The sequence below is a fragment of the Artemia sp. Qi Xiang Cuo genome, chromosome 12, assembly GCF_049724085.1.
Source record: "Artemia sp. Qi Xiang Cuo chromosome 12, ASM4972408v1, whole genome shotgun sequence".
Lineage (NCBI taxonomy): Eukaryota > Metazoa > Arthropoda > Branchiopoda > Anostraca > Artemiidae > Artemia > Artemia sp. Qi Xiang Cuo.
This window is the reverse complement of record NC_142805.1, coordinates 13,825,216-13,839,666: the sequence shown is the minus strand read 5'-3', so window position 1 is coordinate 13,839,666 and position 14,451 is coordinate 13,825,216. Positions and strand designations below refer to the sequence as shown.

Genomic DNA, 14,451 nt, shown 5'->3' with positions numbered 1-14,451 from the left:
TCCCCTATTGTTGTCCTAATGTTCTATTTGTATTTTGTTGTTTATGATGGAAAGGCAGTGTGATCTTCGTTGCTATTTACACCTTTGAAGCCAGTTCAAGTGTTCTCTCTGATATGAAATATGTTCACAGCAGACAAAGGGATGAGAATAGACGTAGAGTAAAGGGATTAAATGGCAAAGACCTCTCCCGAGGGAAACTTACATGGGGCTCAGTCCAACCCCTACAAAAAACTCCTCTATTGTTGCCCTATTGTTCTACTTGTATTTTGTTGTTTATTATGGAAAGGCAGTGTGGTCTTCGTCGATATTTACGCCTGGAAAAAATGTTGAAACAGGAATTGAAACATTGGCTTGTGGTAATGTAGGCAAATTGGGTCTCAATTGACTTTATAATTTAATGTATTTCAACGATGTATATCGCGAATGTAAATGGTGTTTTGTGCTGAAAAAGCTTTGTGTTTTGTATTTCTTCAAAGCAATATCAATTATTCTTTCTGGTAACTTTGCCAGCACATCAAGCCTTGGTAAAAACCAAAAATGGATATGGCAGAGTTGGAATCCGAGTAAACTGGGAGCCACGAGCGTCTTTGCTCAGCTAGGGATCATTCAGATGTCAGTTAATTTAAGGGAAGTGTTGACCACAGTACTGAGACCAGGAGTCGGAAAGAATCAGCAACAAGCTTACTAATCCTGGTATTGTATTGTGTTCTAATCTGATTGAATCAAATTTATAGAAGATATTAAGGAAGTTGCGATTTGCTCTAGCACCACAACAATGACATTCATGACATCCTAGTGACATTCATGACATGACATGGCAACATGACATTCTAAGAATGAATGCCTCTGAATTTTCCCGAAAGTACAAGTCTTGTTTTCTGTAAATAAGGAAAAGAGCAAACAGTGATTGGATTAGTGAGTCTGACCTTCTTTGTAGCAAATCTTTAATTTATGGCATTCTGTACTATCTTTGTTTGTGTGTGTGTTTCAGCTAAAAAAGACTGTTGTTGATGAATTTTGATGTAATACAGTAATAATACTTATATTTCCAATTTAGATGAATGGTTTGGAATCTTCACTTTTTTTAGATCTGCAAACAAATTTCTTTAGGGTAGGATGGTAATCAAAACATCGAAAAAACTATATTTTTTTTTTATATTACCTTCCGACTTTTCCAACACTTTACATTGGCTATCCCTGTATAGTTAATACCTGTTTCAGATAAAATTTCAAGTGTCAATAAAGAAAATAACTCTGAATAGTTTGGTACCTAATTGCAATGGCATATCCAGGATTCTTATTGGGGGGGGGGGGGTAGTGTACATAAAAGTATTTATTGAACACATCAAAAATTTATCATCTGCATTTTTGGCACTTTTTCAGGGTTCGAGGGGAAGTTCAAACCCGCCACCCCCCCCCCCTTCCCTCCTTTGGATATTGACTTACAGAACCGTATTTGTATTATTAAGTTTTTGTGCGTCAATTCACCAAATTGTATAGAGGGAGGCAAGATGTATTTTGAAATTTAGGATGGGGTTGCAGTTGAAGTGTTTTTCAAGTTTTACCAGTGATTACCAAAATATTGTTATTAAATAAAAATATATATAAAAACATTGTTTCAAAATCGAAGCCCCCCATCCTCCCCCAATTTAAGCTTCAGCTGCTTATTTTCAGCTAATACTCATTTAACTAATCTTTTTTTATACCTAATTATGGCTTGGTGTAGAAGTATTGTCAATCGGGGAAGAGGAAAGCTTTCTGAAGAGAAATATTTTAAGAATAATTCATTTGATAAAGCTTTGTGATAAGGAGTCAAACATGACTGCCTATGAACAAAGTGTTTAAATTCCACACTATTTTACAAAATAGCGGTTTTTCAAAGTAGTTTCATGATGAGCAAAGACCATATTGCTAGACTTAAAGCTTATATTTTTGGGAGGTGGCCAAAGAAGAAAGAAAAGGCTGATATTTGGAAAAACGAGTAGTCTTTAACCGGAACTGGTTGGGAGTACATCTAGCAGTGGGGATGTGGGGTATTTTCTTGTTCTGGGTCGATGAATTGAAATCGGAAGAATCGTTTTCTGAAGGATCCGGATTGAGTAAATTCTCGAGATTCTTGGAATAATCCGACTGTGTGATTGAGCTTTCCGTAAAAAAGCGGTACGACTCCCGTATAGGTGATGCGAACGCAAAGTAACCCTTTAATATGTTTCTGCGGTAAATATCTGTATTAGAAAATATTAATAGCTTGAGAACTATCACAGGATAAATTAAGACCACATTCCTAGAATTTATAACTTTAGGGATTACTTTGGCCAAAGCAGAATTTTCAAGCTGGATGAAATGAGGGATGATACGCTTGCCTTAGGCGACCGTATTAACCCATTAACAACAAAACGATAAACGATTTTATTATCAAACGCCGGTCATACACGGTCTTGCCGATCAGTGGGAGTTCTTGTCATAATAAAATATAAGGCACTAAACATATAAAAATCACAGCCGTATGTTGGCCATAGGCTGTTTAGTACTGTGGCAATTTTATATAAATTTTTGAAGTTTTATTTTTAATATTTCAATATAATTTGTTTCTAGATTATAAACCAAATTTGTGGTAGATTGGAGTCGAAGCTCCTTGAGCTGATTCTCCTTTAGCCGATTCTTTCGGCTGGCTCCTTGAGCCGATTGCAAATTTTTGAAGTTTTATTTTTATTTTTCAATATACTTTGTTTCTAGATTATAAACCAAAGTTGTGGTGGATTGGAGTCGAAGCTCCTTGAGCCGATTCTTCTAAGTTTATCCTCTGCTCAAACTGATACACAGCCAATTGTAAGAAAATGGTCACTTAAAGGACTCTCTGCTTTAAGCAAGTGCTCAACAAATCAGGTAAGTTTAAAGTTTGTTATACTAAGTCGAACGCAGAGCACTGGAATCATTGTCCTACCATACAGCTACGCCCGCTATTACGCCCGCTTCATTTTGAGAATGAGAGCTTAGGGCTCGAAAAGAATCTTTGGAATTACGGTAAATCTTCCCTCTTAAGTTCTTTTGGTTCTTTGGGTTCGAAAAGGATCTTTGGGTTCGAAAAGAGCTTTGGGTTCGAAAAGGATCTTCGGAATTATGGTAAATCTTTGAGTTCGAAAGAGCTTTGAAGAAAAAAGAGCTTTCGGTTCGAAAAGGATCTTTGGAATTATTGTAAATATTCCCTCTAACATGCTTTAGGTTCTTTGGGTTCGAAAAGGATCTTTGGGTTCGAAAAGAGCTTTGAGTTCGAAAAGCATCTTTGGAATAATGGTAAATCTTTGGGTTCGAAAGAGCTTTGAAGAAAAAAAGAGCTTTGGGTTCGAAAAGGATCTTTGGAATTATGGTAAATCTTTGGGTTCGAAAGAGCTTTGAAGAAAAAACAGCTTTGGGTTCGAAAAGGATCTTTGGAATTATGGTAAATTTTCCCTCTAATATGCTTTGGGTTCGAAAAGGATCTTAGGGTTCGAAAAGAGTTTTGAGTTCGAAAAAGATCTTCGGAATTATGGTAAATCTTTGGGTTCGAAAGAGCTTTGAAGAAAAAAAGAGCTTCGGGTTCGAAAAGGATCTTTGGAATTATGGTAAATCTTCCCTCTAATATGCTTTGGGTTCTTTGAGTTCGAAAAGGATCCTTGGGTTCGAAAAGAGCGTCGGGTTCGAAAAGGATCTTTGGGATTATCTTAAATCTTTGAGTTCGAAAGAGCTTTGAATTCGGAAAGAGCTTTGGGTTCGAAAAGGATCTTTGGAATTATGGTAAATCTTCCCTCCGATATGCTTTGGGTTCTTGGGGTTCGAAAAGGATCTTCGGGTTTTAAAAGAGCTTTGGGTTCGAAAACGATCTTTGGATTTATGGTAAATCTTCCCTCTAATATGCTTTGGGTTCTTTGGGTTCGAAAAGGATCTTTGGGTTCGAAAGGATCTTTGGAGGGTTCGGAAAAGCTTTGAAGAAAAAAAGAGCTTACGGTTCAAAAAGGATCTTGGGAATTATTGTAAATCTTCCCTCTAATATGCTTTGGGTTCTTTGAATTCGAAAAGGATCTTTGGGTTCGAAAAGGATCTTTGGAATTATTGTAAATCTTCCCTCTAATATGCTTTGGATTCTTTGGGTTCGAAAAGGACCTTTGGGTTCGAAAAGAGCCTTGGGTTCGAAAAGACTCTTTGTAATTATGGTAAATCTTTGAGTTCGAAACAGCTTTAACAAAAAAAGAGCTTTGGGTTCGAAAAGGATCTTTAGAATTATTGTAAATCTTCCCTCTAATATGCTTTGGGTTCTTTGGGTTCGAAAAGGATCTTTGAGTTCGAAAAGAGCTTTGGGTTCGAAAAGAATCTTTGGAATTTTGGTGAATCTTTGAGTTCGAAAGAGCTTTAAGAAAAAAAGAGCTTTTGGTTCGAAAAGGATCTTTAGAATTATTGTAAATCTTCCCTCTAATATGCTTTGGGTTCTTTGGGTTCGAAAAAGATTTTTGGGTTCGAAAAGAGCTTTGCGTTCGAAAAGGATCTTTGGAACTATGGTAAATCTTTGGGTTCGAAAGAGCTTTGAAGAAAAAAAGAGCTTTGGGTTCGAAAATGATCTTTGGAATTATGACAAATCTTCCCTCTAATATGCTTTGGGTTCGAAGAGGATCTTTGGGTTCGAAAAGAGCTTTGGGTTCGAAAAGGATCTTTGGAATTATGATAAATCTTTGGGTTCACAAGACCTTTGAGAAAAAAGGAGCTTTTTGGTTCGAAAAGGATCTTTGGAATTATGGTAAATCTTCCCTCTAATATGCTTTGGGTTCTTTGGGTTTGAAAAGGATCTTTGGGTTCGAAAAGAGTTTTGGGTTCGAAAAAGATCTTTGGAGCTATGGTAAATCTTTGGGTTCGAAAGAGCTTTGGGTTCGAAAAGAGCTTTGGGTTCGAAAAGGATCTTTGGAATTATGGTAAATCTTTGGGTTAGAAAGAGCTTTGAAGGAAAAAAGAGCTTTGCGTTCGAAAAGGATCTTTGGAATTAGGGTAAATCTTCCCTCTAATATGCTTTGGGTTCGAAAAGGACCTTTGGGTTCGAAAAGAGCTTTAGGTTCGAAAAAGATCTTTGGGATTATGATAAATCTTTGGGTTCGAAAGACCTCTGAGAAAAAAGGAGATTTTTGGTTCGAAAAGGATCTTTGGAATTATGGTAAATCTTCCCTCTAATATGCTTTGGGTTCTTTGGGTTCGAAAGGATCTTTGGGTTCGAAAAGGATCTTTGGAACTATGGTAAATCTCTGGGTTCGAAAGAGCTTTGAAGTAAAAAGAGCTTTGGGTTCGAACAGGATCTTTGGCATTATGGTAAATCTTCCCTCTAATTTGCTCTGGGTTCGAAAAGGATCCTTGGGTTCGAAAATAGCTTTGGTTTCGAAAAAGATGTTTGGAATTATGATAAATCTTTGGGTTCGCAAGACCTTTGAGAAAAAAGGAGATTTTTGGTTCGAAAAGGATCTTTGGAATTATGGTAAATCTTCCCTCTAATATGCTTTGGGTTCTTTGGGTACGAAAAGGATCTTTGGGTTCGAAAAGGATCTTTGGAATTATGGTAAATCTTCCCTCCAATATGCTTTGGGTTCTTGGGGTTCGAAAAGGATCTTCGGGTTTTAAAAGAGCTTTGGGTTCGAAAACGATCTTTGGATTTATGGTAAATCTTCCCTCTAATATGCTTTGGGTTCTTTGGGTTCGAAAAGGATCTTTGGGTTCGAAAAGGATCTTTGGAATTATGGTAAATCTTTCCTCTAATATGCTTTGGGTTCTTTGGGTTTGGAAAGGATCTTTGGTTTCGAAAAGAGCTTTGGGTTCGAAAAGGATCTTTGGAACTATAGTAAATCGTTTGGTTTGAAAGAGCTTTGAAGAAAAAAAGGGCTTTGGGTTCGAACAGGATCTTTGGAACTATGGTAAATCTTTGGGTTCGAAAGAGCTTTTAAGTAAAAAGAGCTTTGGGTTTGAACAGGATCTTTGGCATTATGGTAAATCTTCCCTCTAATTTGCTTCGGGTTCGAAAAGGTTCTTTGAGTTCGAAAAGAGCTTTGGGTTCGAAAAGGATCTTCGGAATTATGGTAAATCTTTGAGTTCGAAAGAGCTTTGAAGAAAAAAGAGCTTTCGGTTCGAAAAGGATCTTTGGAATTATTGTAAATCTTCCCTCTAACATGCTTTAGGTTCTTTGGGTTCGAAAAGGATCTTTGGGTTCGAAAAGAGCTTTGAGTTCGAAAAGGATCTTTGGAATTATGGTAAATCTTTGGGTTCGAAAGAGCTTTGAAGAAAAAAAGAGCTTTGGGTTCGAAAAGAGCTTTGGGTTCGAAAAGGATCTTTGGAATTATGGTAAATCTTTGGGTTCGAAAGAGCTTTGAAGGAAAAAAGAGCTTTGTGTTCGAAAAGGATCTTTGGAATTATAGTAAATCTTCCCTCTAATATGCTTTGGGTTCGAAAAGGATCTTTGGGTTCGAAAAGAGCTTTGGGTTCGAAAAAATCTTTGGGATTATGATAAATCTTTGGGTTCGAAAGACCTTTGAGAAAAAAGGAGATTTTTGGTTCGAAAAGGATCTTTGGAATTATGGTAAATCTTCCCTCTAATATGCTTTGGGTTCTTTGGGTACGAAAAGGATCTTTGGGTTCGAAAAGGATCTTTGGAATTATGGTAAATCTTCCCTCCAATATGCTTTGGGTTCTTTGGGTTCGAAAAGGATCTTCGGGTTTTAAAAGATCTTTGGGTTCGAAAACGATCTTTGGATTTATGGTAAATCTTCCCTCTAATATGCTTTGGGTTCTTTGGGTTCGAAAAGGATCTTTGGGTTCGAAAGGATCTTTGGAGGGTTCGGAAAAGCTTTGAAGAAAAAAAGAGCTTACGGTTCGAAAAGGATCTTGGGAATTATTGTAAATCTTCCCTCTAATATGCTTTGGGTTCTTTGAATTCGAAAAGGATCTTTGGGTTCGAAAAGGATCTTTGGAATTATGGTAAATCTTTGGGTTCGAAAGAGCTTTAAGAAAAAAAGAGCTTTGGGTTCGAAAAGGATCTTTTGGCATTATTGTAAATCTTCCCTCTAATATGCTTTGGATTCTTTGGGTTCGAAAAGGACCTTTGGGTTCGAAAAGAGCTTTGGGTTCGAAAAGAATCTTTGTAATTATGGTAAATCTTTGAGTTCGAAAGAGCTTTAACAAAAAAAGCTTTGGGTTCGAAAAGGATCTTTAGAATTATTGTAAATCTTCGCTCTAATATGCTTTGGGTTCTTTGGGTTCGAAAATGATCTTTGAATTCGAAAAGAGCTTTGGGTTCGAAAAGGATCTTTGGAATTATGATAAATCTTTGGGTTCGCAAGACCTTTGAGAAAAAGGAGCTTTTTGGTTCGAAAAGGATCTTTGGAATTATGGTAAATCTTCCCTCTAATATGCTTTGGGTTCTCTGGGTTCGAAAAGGATCTTTGGGTTCGAAAAGAGTTTTGGGTTCGAAAAAGATCTTTGGAACTATGGTAAATCTTTGGGTTCGAAAGAGCTTTGGGTTCGAAAAGAGCTTTAGGTTCGAAAAGGATCTTTGGAATTATGGTAAATCTTTGGGTTAGAAAGAGCTTTGAAGGAAAAAAGAGCTTTGCGTTCGAAAAGGTTCTTTGGAATTATGGTAAATCTTCCCTCTAATATGCTTTGGGTTCGAAAAGGATCTTTGGGTTCGAAAAGAGCTTTGGGTTCGAAAAAGATCTTTGGGATTATGATAAATCTTTGGGTTCGAAAGACCTCTGAGACAAAAGGAGATTTTTGGTTCGAAAAGGATCTTTGGAATTATGGTAAATCTTCCCTCTAATATGCTTTGGGTTCTTTGGGTTCCAAAAGGATCTTTGGGTTCGAAAAGGATCTTTGGAACTATGGTAAATCTCTGGGTTCGAAAGAGCTTTGAAGTAAAAAGAGCTTTGGGTTCGAACAGGATCTTTGGCATTATGGTAAATCTTCCCTCTAATTTGCTTTGGGTTCGAAAAGGATCTTTGGGTTCGAAAATAGCTTTGGTTTCGAAAAAGATGTTTGGAATTATGATAAATCTTTGGGTTCGAAAGACCTTTGAGAAAAAAGAGCTTTTTGGTTCGAAAAGGATCTTTGGAATTATGGTAAATCTTTCCTTTAATATGCTTTGGGTTCTTTGGGTTTGGAAAGGATCTTTGGTTTCGAAAAGAGCTTTGGGTTCGAAAAGGATCTTTGGAACTATTGTAAATCTTTTGGTTTGAAAGAGCTTTGAAGAAAAAAAGGGCTTTGGGTTCGAACAGGATCTTTGGAACTATGGTAAATCTTTGGGTTCGAAACAGCTTTTAAGTAAAAAGAGCTTTGGGTTCGAACAGGATCTTTGGCATTATGGTAAATCTTCCCTCTAATTTGCTTTGGGTTCGAAAAGGATCTTTGAGTTCGAAAAGAGCTTTGGGTTCGAAAAGGATCTTCGGAATTATGGTAAATCTTTGAGTTCGAAAGAGCTTTGAAGAAAAAAGAGCTTTCGGTTCGAAAAGGATCTTTGGAATTATTGTAAATCTTCCCTCTAACATGCTTTAGGTTCTTTGGGTTCGAAAAGGATCTTTGGGTTCGAAAAGAGCTTTGAGTTCGAAAAGGATCTTTGGAATTATGGTAAATCTTTGGGTTCGAAAGAGCTTTGAAGAAAAAAAGAGCTTTGGGTTCGAAAAGAGCTTTGGGTTCGAAAAGGATCTTTGGAATTATGGTAAATCTTTGGGTTCGAAAGAGCTTTGAAGGAAAAAAGAGCTTTGCGTTCGAAAAGGATCTTTGGAATTATAGTAAATTTTCCCTCTAATATGCTTTGGGTTCGAAAAGGATCTTTGGGTTCGAAAAGAGCTTTGGGTTCGAAAAAATCTTTGGGATTATGATAAATCTTTGGGTTCGAAAGAACTTTGAGAAAAAAGGAGATTTTTGGTTCGAAAAGGATCTTTGGAATTATGGTAAATCTTCCCTCTAATATGTTTTGGGTTGTTTGGGTACGAAAAGGATCTTTGGGTTCGAAAAGGATCTTTGGAACTATGGCAAATCTCTGGGTTCGAAAGAGCTTTGAAGTAAAAAGAGCTTTGGGTTCGAACAGGATCTTTGGCATTATGGTAAATCTTCCCCCTAATTTGCTTTGGGTTCGAAAAGGATCTTTGGGTTCGAAAAGAGCTTTGGGTTCGAAAAAGATCTTTGGGATTATGATAAATCTTTGGGTTCGAAAGACCTTTGAGAAAAAAGGAGATTTTTGGTTCGAAAAGGACCTTTGGAATTATGGTAAATCTTCCCTCTAATATGCTTTGGGTTCTTTGGATTCAAAAAGGATCTTTGGGTTCGAAAAGGATCTTTGGAACTATGGTAAATCTTTTGGTTCGAAAGAGCTTTGAAGTAAAAAGAGCTTTGGGTTCGAACAGGATCTTTGGCATTATGGTAAATCTTCCCTTTAATTTGCTTTGGGTTCGAAAAGGATCTTTGGGTTCGAAAAGAGCTTTGGGTTCGAAAAAGATCTATGGGATTATGATAAATCTTTGGGTTCGAAAGACCTTTGAGAAAAAAGGAAATTTTTGGTTCGAAAAGGATCTTTAAAAATATGGTAAATCTTCCCTCTAATATGCTTTGGGTTCCTTGGGTTCGAAAAGGATCTTTGGGTTTGAAAAGGATCTTTGGAACTATGGTAAATCTTTGGGTTCTAAAGAGCTTTGAAGTAAAAAGAGCTTTGGGTTCGAACAGGATCTTTGGCATTATGGTAAATCTTCCCTCTGATTTGCTTTGGGTTCGAAAAGGATCTTTGGGTTCGAAAAGAGCTTTGGGTTCGAAAAAGATCTTTGGGATTATGATAAATCTTTGGGTTCGAAAGACTTTTTAGAAAAAAGGAGATTTTTGGTTCGAAAAGGATCTTTGGAATTATGGTAAATCTTCCCTCTAATATGCTTTGGGCTCTTTGGGTTCGAAAAGGATCTTTGGGTTCGAAAAGGATCTTTGGAACTATGGTAAATCTTTGGGTTCGAAAGAGCTTTGAAGTAAAAAGAGCTTTGGGTTCGAACAGGATCTTTGGCATTATGGTAAATCTTCCCTCTAATTTGCTTTGGGTTCGAAAAGGATCTTTGGGTTTGAAAAGAGCTTTGGTTTCGAAAAAGATGTTTGGAATTATGATAAATCTTTGGGTTCGAAAGACCTTTGTGAAAAAAGGAGCTTTTTGGTTCGAAAAGGATCTTTGGAATTATGGTAAATCTTTCCTCTAATATGCTTTGGGTTCTTTGGGTTTGGAAAGGATCTTTGGTTTCGAAAAGAGCTTTGGGTTCGAAAAGGATCTTTGGAACTATGGTAAATCTTTTGGTTTGAAAGAGCTTTGAAGAAAAAAAGGGCTTTGGGTTCGAAAAGGATCTTTGGAATTATGGTAAATCTTTGGGTTCGAAAGAGCTTTGAAGAGAAAAAGAGCTTTGGGTTCGAAAAGGATCTTTGGAATTATGGAAAATTGTCCCTCTAATTTGTTGTTCTAATAAATCATTTTGGCATTTTACATGTTTAAAACACTAACTGCCAAAAAAACATTTAGAGAAAAGGAATTTCAGGCTAATGAAGAATCTTTGAAAATATGTGAGGTAAATTTAACCGCCCATACATTTTACCTATAAGCCATTCTGGTGCTTTATATATTTAACCGTGAATGCCAAATAACAGTTTGAAATTGAGTTTCGAGCTAAAATCGAACCTTTAAAATTAATGTGAAGTAAATCGACTCGTTTATATGCTTTCCTAATTTACTATTTTGACGCTTCACATATTTCAAACGATAATAAACAAATAACGTATTTTGGCCTGCCACATTGTATCCCATTCTTCTAAATTCCCCTTTGTTTAAAGGTTCTTTTTTGTCTGGCTCTAGTCCCCCCCCAAAAAAAAAACAGTATCAAATCTACACATAATATACGGTAAGGTAGTTTAAAGAAAAACATTTTTGAGTACACTGGGACAACATGACAAGACCAGAAAACGTAAGACAAAGAAGAACAACGAGATGAGTCAAAGCCAGTGAAAACAGAGAAAAATATATGAAAGAGAAAACATGTGTAAGAGAGAAAAAAGAGAAAATCGACAAAGAAGAAAAACGAGGTGTATCAAAGCCAGTGAAAAAAAAAAGAAAAATTTATGAAAGGTAGAACGTGTGAAAGAGATAAAAAGAGAGAAACGACAAAGAAGAAAAGCTAGATGAATCAAGACAACGCACAAAGACAAAAACGTCTGAAAGAGAAAACATGTGTAAAAGAAAAAAATATGAGAAAAGTGACAGAAAAGAAAAAAAGAAGTGAATTAAAGCCTGTAAAAAAAAAAATGTAAACTTTTCTGCCAACACCTCTTCTATGCCGTCCTCAGTGATGAAAGAAAAATAAAAAATATAGGTAAACGTTCGTTGGACTACATAAAAATGCGAAACTTGAAAACAAAAGCTAGAACAAAAAAGCCTGTTTCTCAAGCAGCGGTGAAAAAGCAACACTGTTGCTTTAGAACTCGGTTTTCTTCTTTGTCCCATGTTTTTTTTTTCGTTTTTGTTGTCTTTTCGTTATTTTTCAAAAGGGCTATTACTTGATCTGAGAAGGCCCAATTCATTTTTCAATAGTAAATGGCTAAATAGTTTAGAATATTAACAATACCACACCAATATAAGATGTAAAATGAAAGAAACAAATATATAATTTGAACCAAACATAATTGAACTTAATTATAATTTGAATAACGTAGAAAAGAATAAGAACATGAAAATAAATAGATAAAATAAATAAATGAAAACAAATAGAAAAAACAACAAATAGATGAAGAATAAACAAAGAAATGCATAAATAAAAACAAATAGGTTAAATAGATAAACATGGAATAAATAAAAAATACATATAAAACGCAGAAAAGATGCATCATCAGATAGAATAAAATTCACGCCTTAACTGACTACTAAAGAAAGTATAGATCGTAATTTTGCCAGATTAACTCTCTTATTTAAATGCTGGGACAAAATTTTTTTATGAAAAGCTCAACACTTTCTTTTTGGTTTTCTTGTGAAATCTGAGGATATTAGTTATTTTGAAACCGACTATATTTTTCTTTGATTTATTTTTATCTAACAACAAATTGTATTAGCCTAAACTTACCATTGGAGTTGAACATTGAACCCCAAAGTCGAACCCCTTTGAAGTTTACAGACCTTAAAAGCATATTAAAATTATTTTGGCTGTTCTTTTAATTTTTGCATTGCTATCGAAACAAGCTGTAAAGTTGCTTCTGGATTGAAGAAAAAAAAAAAAAAAAACTAATTTGGATTGAATAATCTGCCACAATAAAAATACTTGGTGTAAAAGCTGGTTTGTAGTGTCTCAGTAATTAGTATTTGGTATCCATTAGTATTTGATATAGTATTTGGTGCCCCATTAACTTAACAGATAGTAAGTATCATAGGCAGTGCCATCGCGCTGCCTAAGTAAAGAACGATGTCCGCACAATGTATTATATTTTTATTCTCCATACCCGGGCACTTTGTATCGAAATAGTTGTCGTAGAAACTTCGAAAAGGACTCATTCGATTGGAAATTCAAAGGGCTAGTGCCCTTTTTAATAGTCGAAAGTGATTTGAGGACAACTAACCCCCCTCTCATACCCATCTATTCTCCAAACACGTCCAATCAACATTTTTAGATAGCCAGTTTATTCAACGTAGTTGAAAGTTTTGGAAATTAGGTCTTTAAGGATGACACCCCCCCTCCCTCACAGCCCTCAGGACAACGGTTGTAAGCTATGTCTTGGGGGCATATAAGGTTTTATTGAAAGCGCAGAAACTTCAAAAGGGCTCATTCAATTGGAAATACAAAGGGCTAGGGGCTTATTTAATAGTTGAAAGTGATTGTAGAGCGACTAACGCCCCTCTCACGCCCACCATTGTTCCAAACACATCCAATAAAAACTTTGAGATATCCATTTTGTTGAACGTAGTTGAAAGTTCTGGAAATTAGATCTTTTAGGATGATAACCCCCTCAGAGCCCTGAGTGCAAGGGTTGTAAGTTATATAAAGTTTATATAGAAAGTTGTTATAGAAATTTCAAAAAAGGCTCATTTGATTGGAAATTGAAATTGCCCTTTTTAATAGTCGAAAGTGATAGGAGGGTAACTAACCCCCCTCTCACGCCTACCATTCCTCCAAACACATACAATAAAAATTTTCAAATAGCCATTTTGTTCAACGCAGTAGATAGTTCTGGAAATTAGGTCTTTGAGAATGACACCCCCCAGCACTTAGGGCAAGGGTTGTAAGTTATGCCCTGGGGGCGTATAAGATGTTTATTGAAAGTTTTGTCGTAGAAACTTCAAAAGGGCTCATTTGATTGGAAATTGAAATTGCCCTTTTTAATAGTCGAAAGTGATAGGAGGGTAACTAACCCCCCTCTCACGCCTACCATTCCTCCAAACACATACAATAAAAATTTTCAAATAGCCATTTTGTTCAACGCAGTAGATAGTTCTGGAAATTAGGTCTTTGAGAATGACACCCCCCCCCCAGCACTCAGGGCAAGGGTTGTAAGTTATGCCCTGGGGGCATATAAGATGTTTATTGAAATTTTTGTCGTAGAAACTTCAAAAGGGCTCATTTGATTGGAAATTGAAAGGGCTAGGGCCATTTTTAATAGTTGAAAGTGATTGGAGAGCCACTACCGCCCCTCTCACGCCCACCATTTCCCCAAACACATCCAATCAAAATTTTGAGATAGCCATTTTGTTTAACTTGATTGAAAGTTCTGGGAATTCGGTCTTAGAGGATGACAACCACCCTAACAGACCTTCGGGTAAGGGTTGTAATTTATGCCCTGGGGGCATATAAGGTGGTTGCAGAAAGCGTTGTCATTTCAAAAAGGGTTCATTCGATTGGAAATCGAAAGGCCTATTGCCCTTTTCAATAGTCGAAAGTGATTGGAAGGCTTGACATTTTTATAGTAAAGATCGATGTGGGTATAATGCATTATTAATTGTTGTTGTTGTTGTTTAGACCAGGGCACTTCGTATCAAAGGAGTTGTCGTGGGAACTTCGAAAAAGGCTCATTCGATTGAAAATAGAAAGGGCTGATATCCTTTTTAATAGTCGAAAGTGATTGGAGGGCAACTAATCCCCCTTCCACACCCACCCTCCCACGCCCACCCTTCCATTTGCCCAATATGTTTAAAAACTAAATGTTGCCTTAAGATTAAATCAAAATGCATTGTGATAATGCTAATTCCCAATAAGGCATCTCAGCAGTATCCCAAGAACGACTGAGGGTATTATGTTCAAACTTTTGGGGCTACTTCTGCTCTTAAAATTTAACCAAATCAAAATAGCGTAAGTGTATCCAAGCTATCAAAGAAAGTAAACAGATTTTTTTGCGAGGTGTATCAAGCTCTCCATTTCAGGTCAAGTAGAGGAGGTATGAAACTAAATTAAACAC

At 36.3% G+C, this 14,451-nt stretch overlaps 1 protein-coding gene across 1 annotated transcript in view; it reads left to right on the top strand.

Moving 5' to 3' along the window:
- c11.1 (maestro heat like repeat family protein c11.1) overlaps positions 1–14,451 on the top strand; it is a 211,503-nt gene that overhangs the window by 170,350 nt on the left and 26,702 nt on the right. Inside the window, exon 21 of the mRNA XM_089097791.1 lies at positions 2,737–2,886. Coding sequence (XP_088953917.1) covers positions 2,737–2,886 — 150 coding nt within the window. The remainder of the gene's footprint in view (positions 1–2,736; positions 2,887–14,451) is intronic.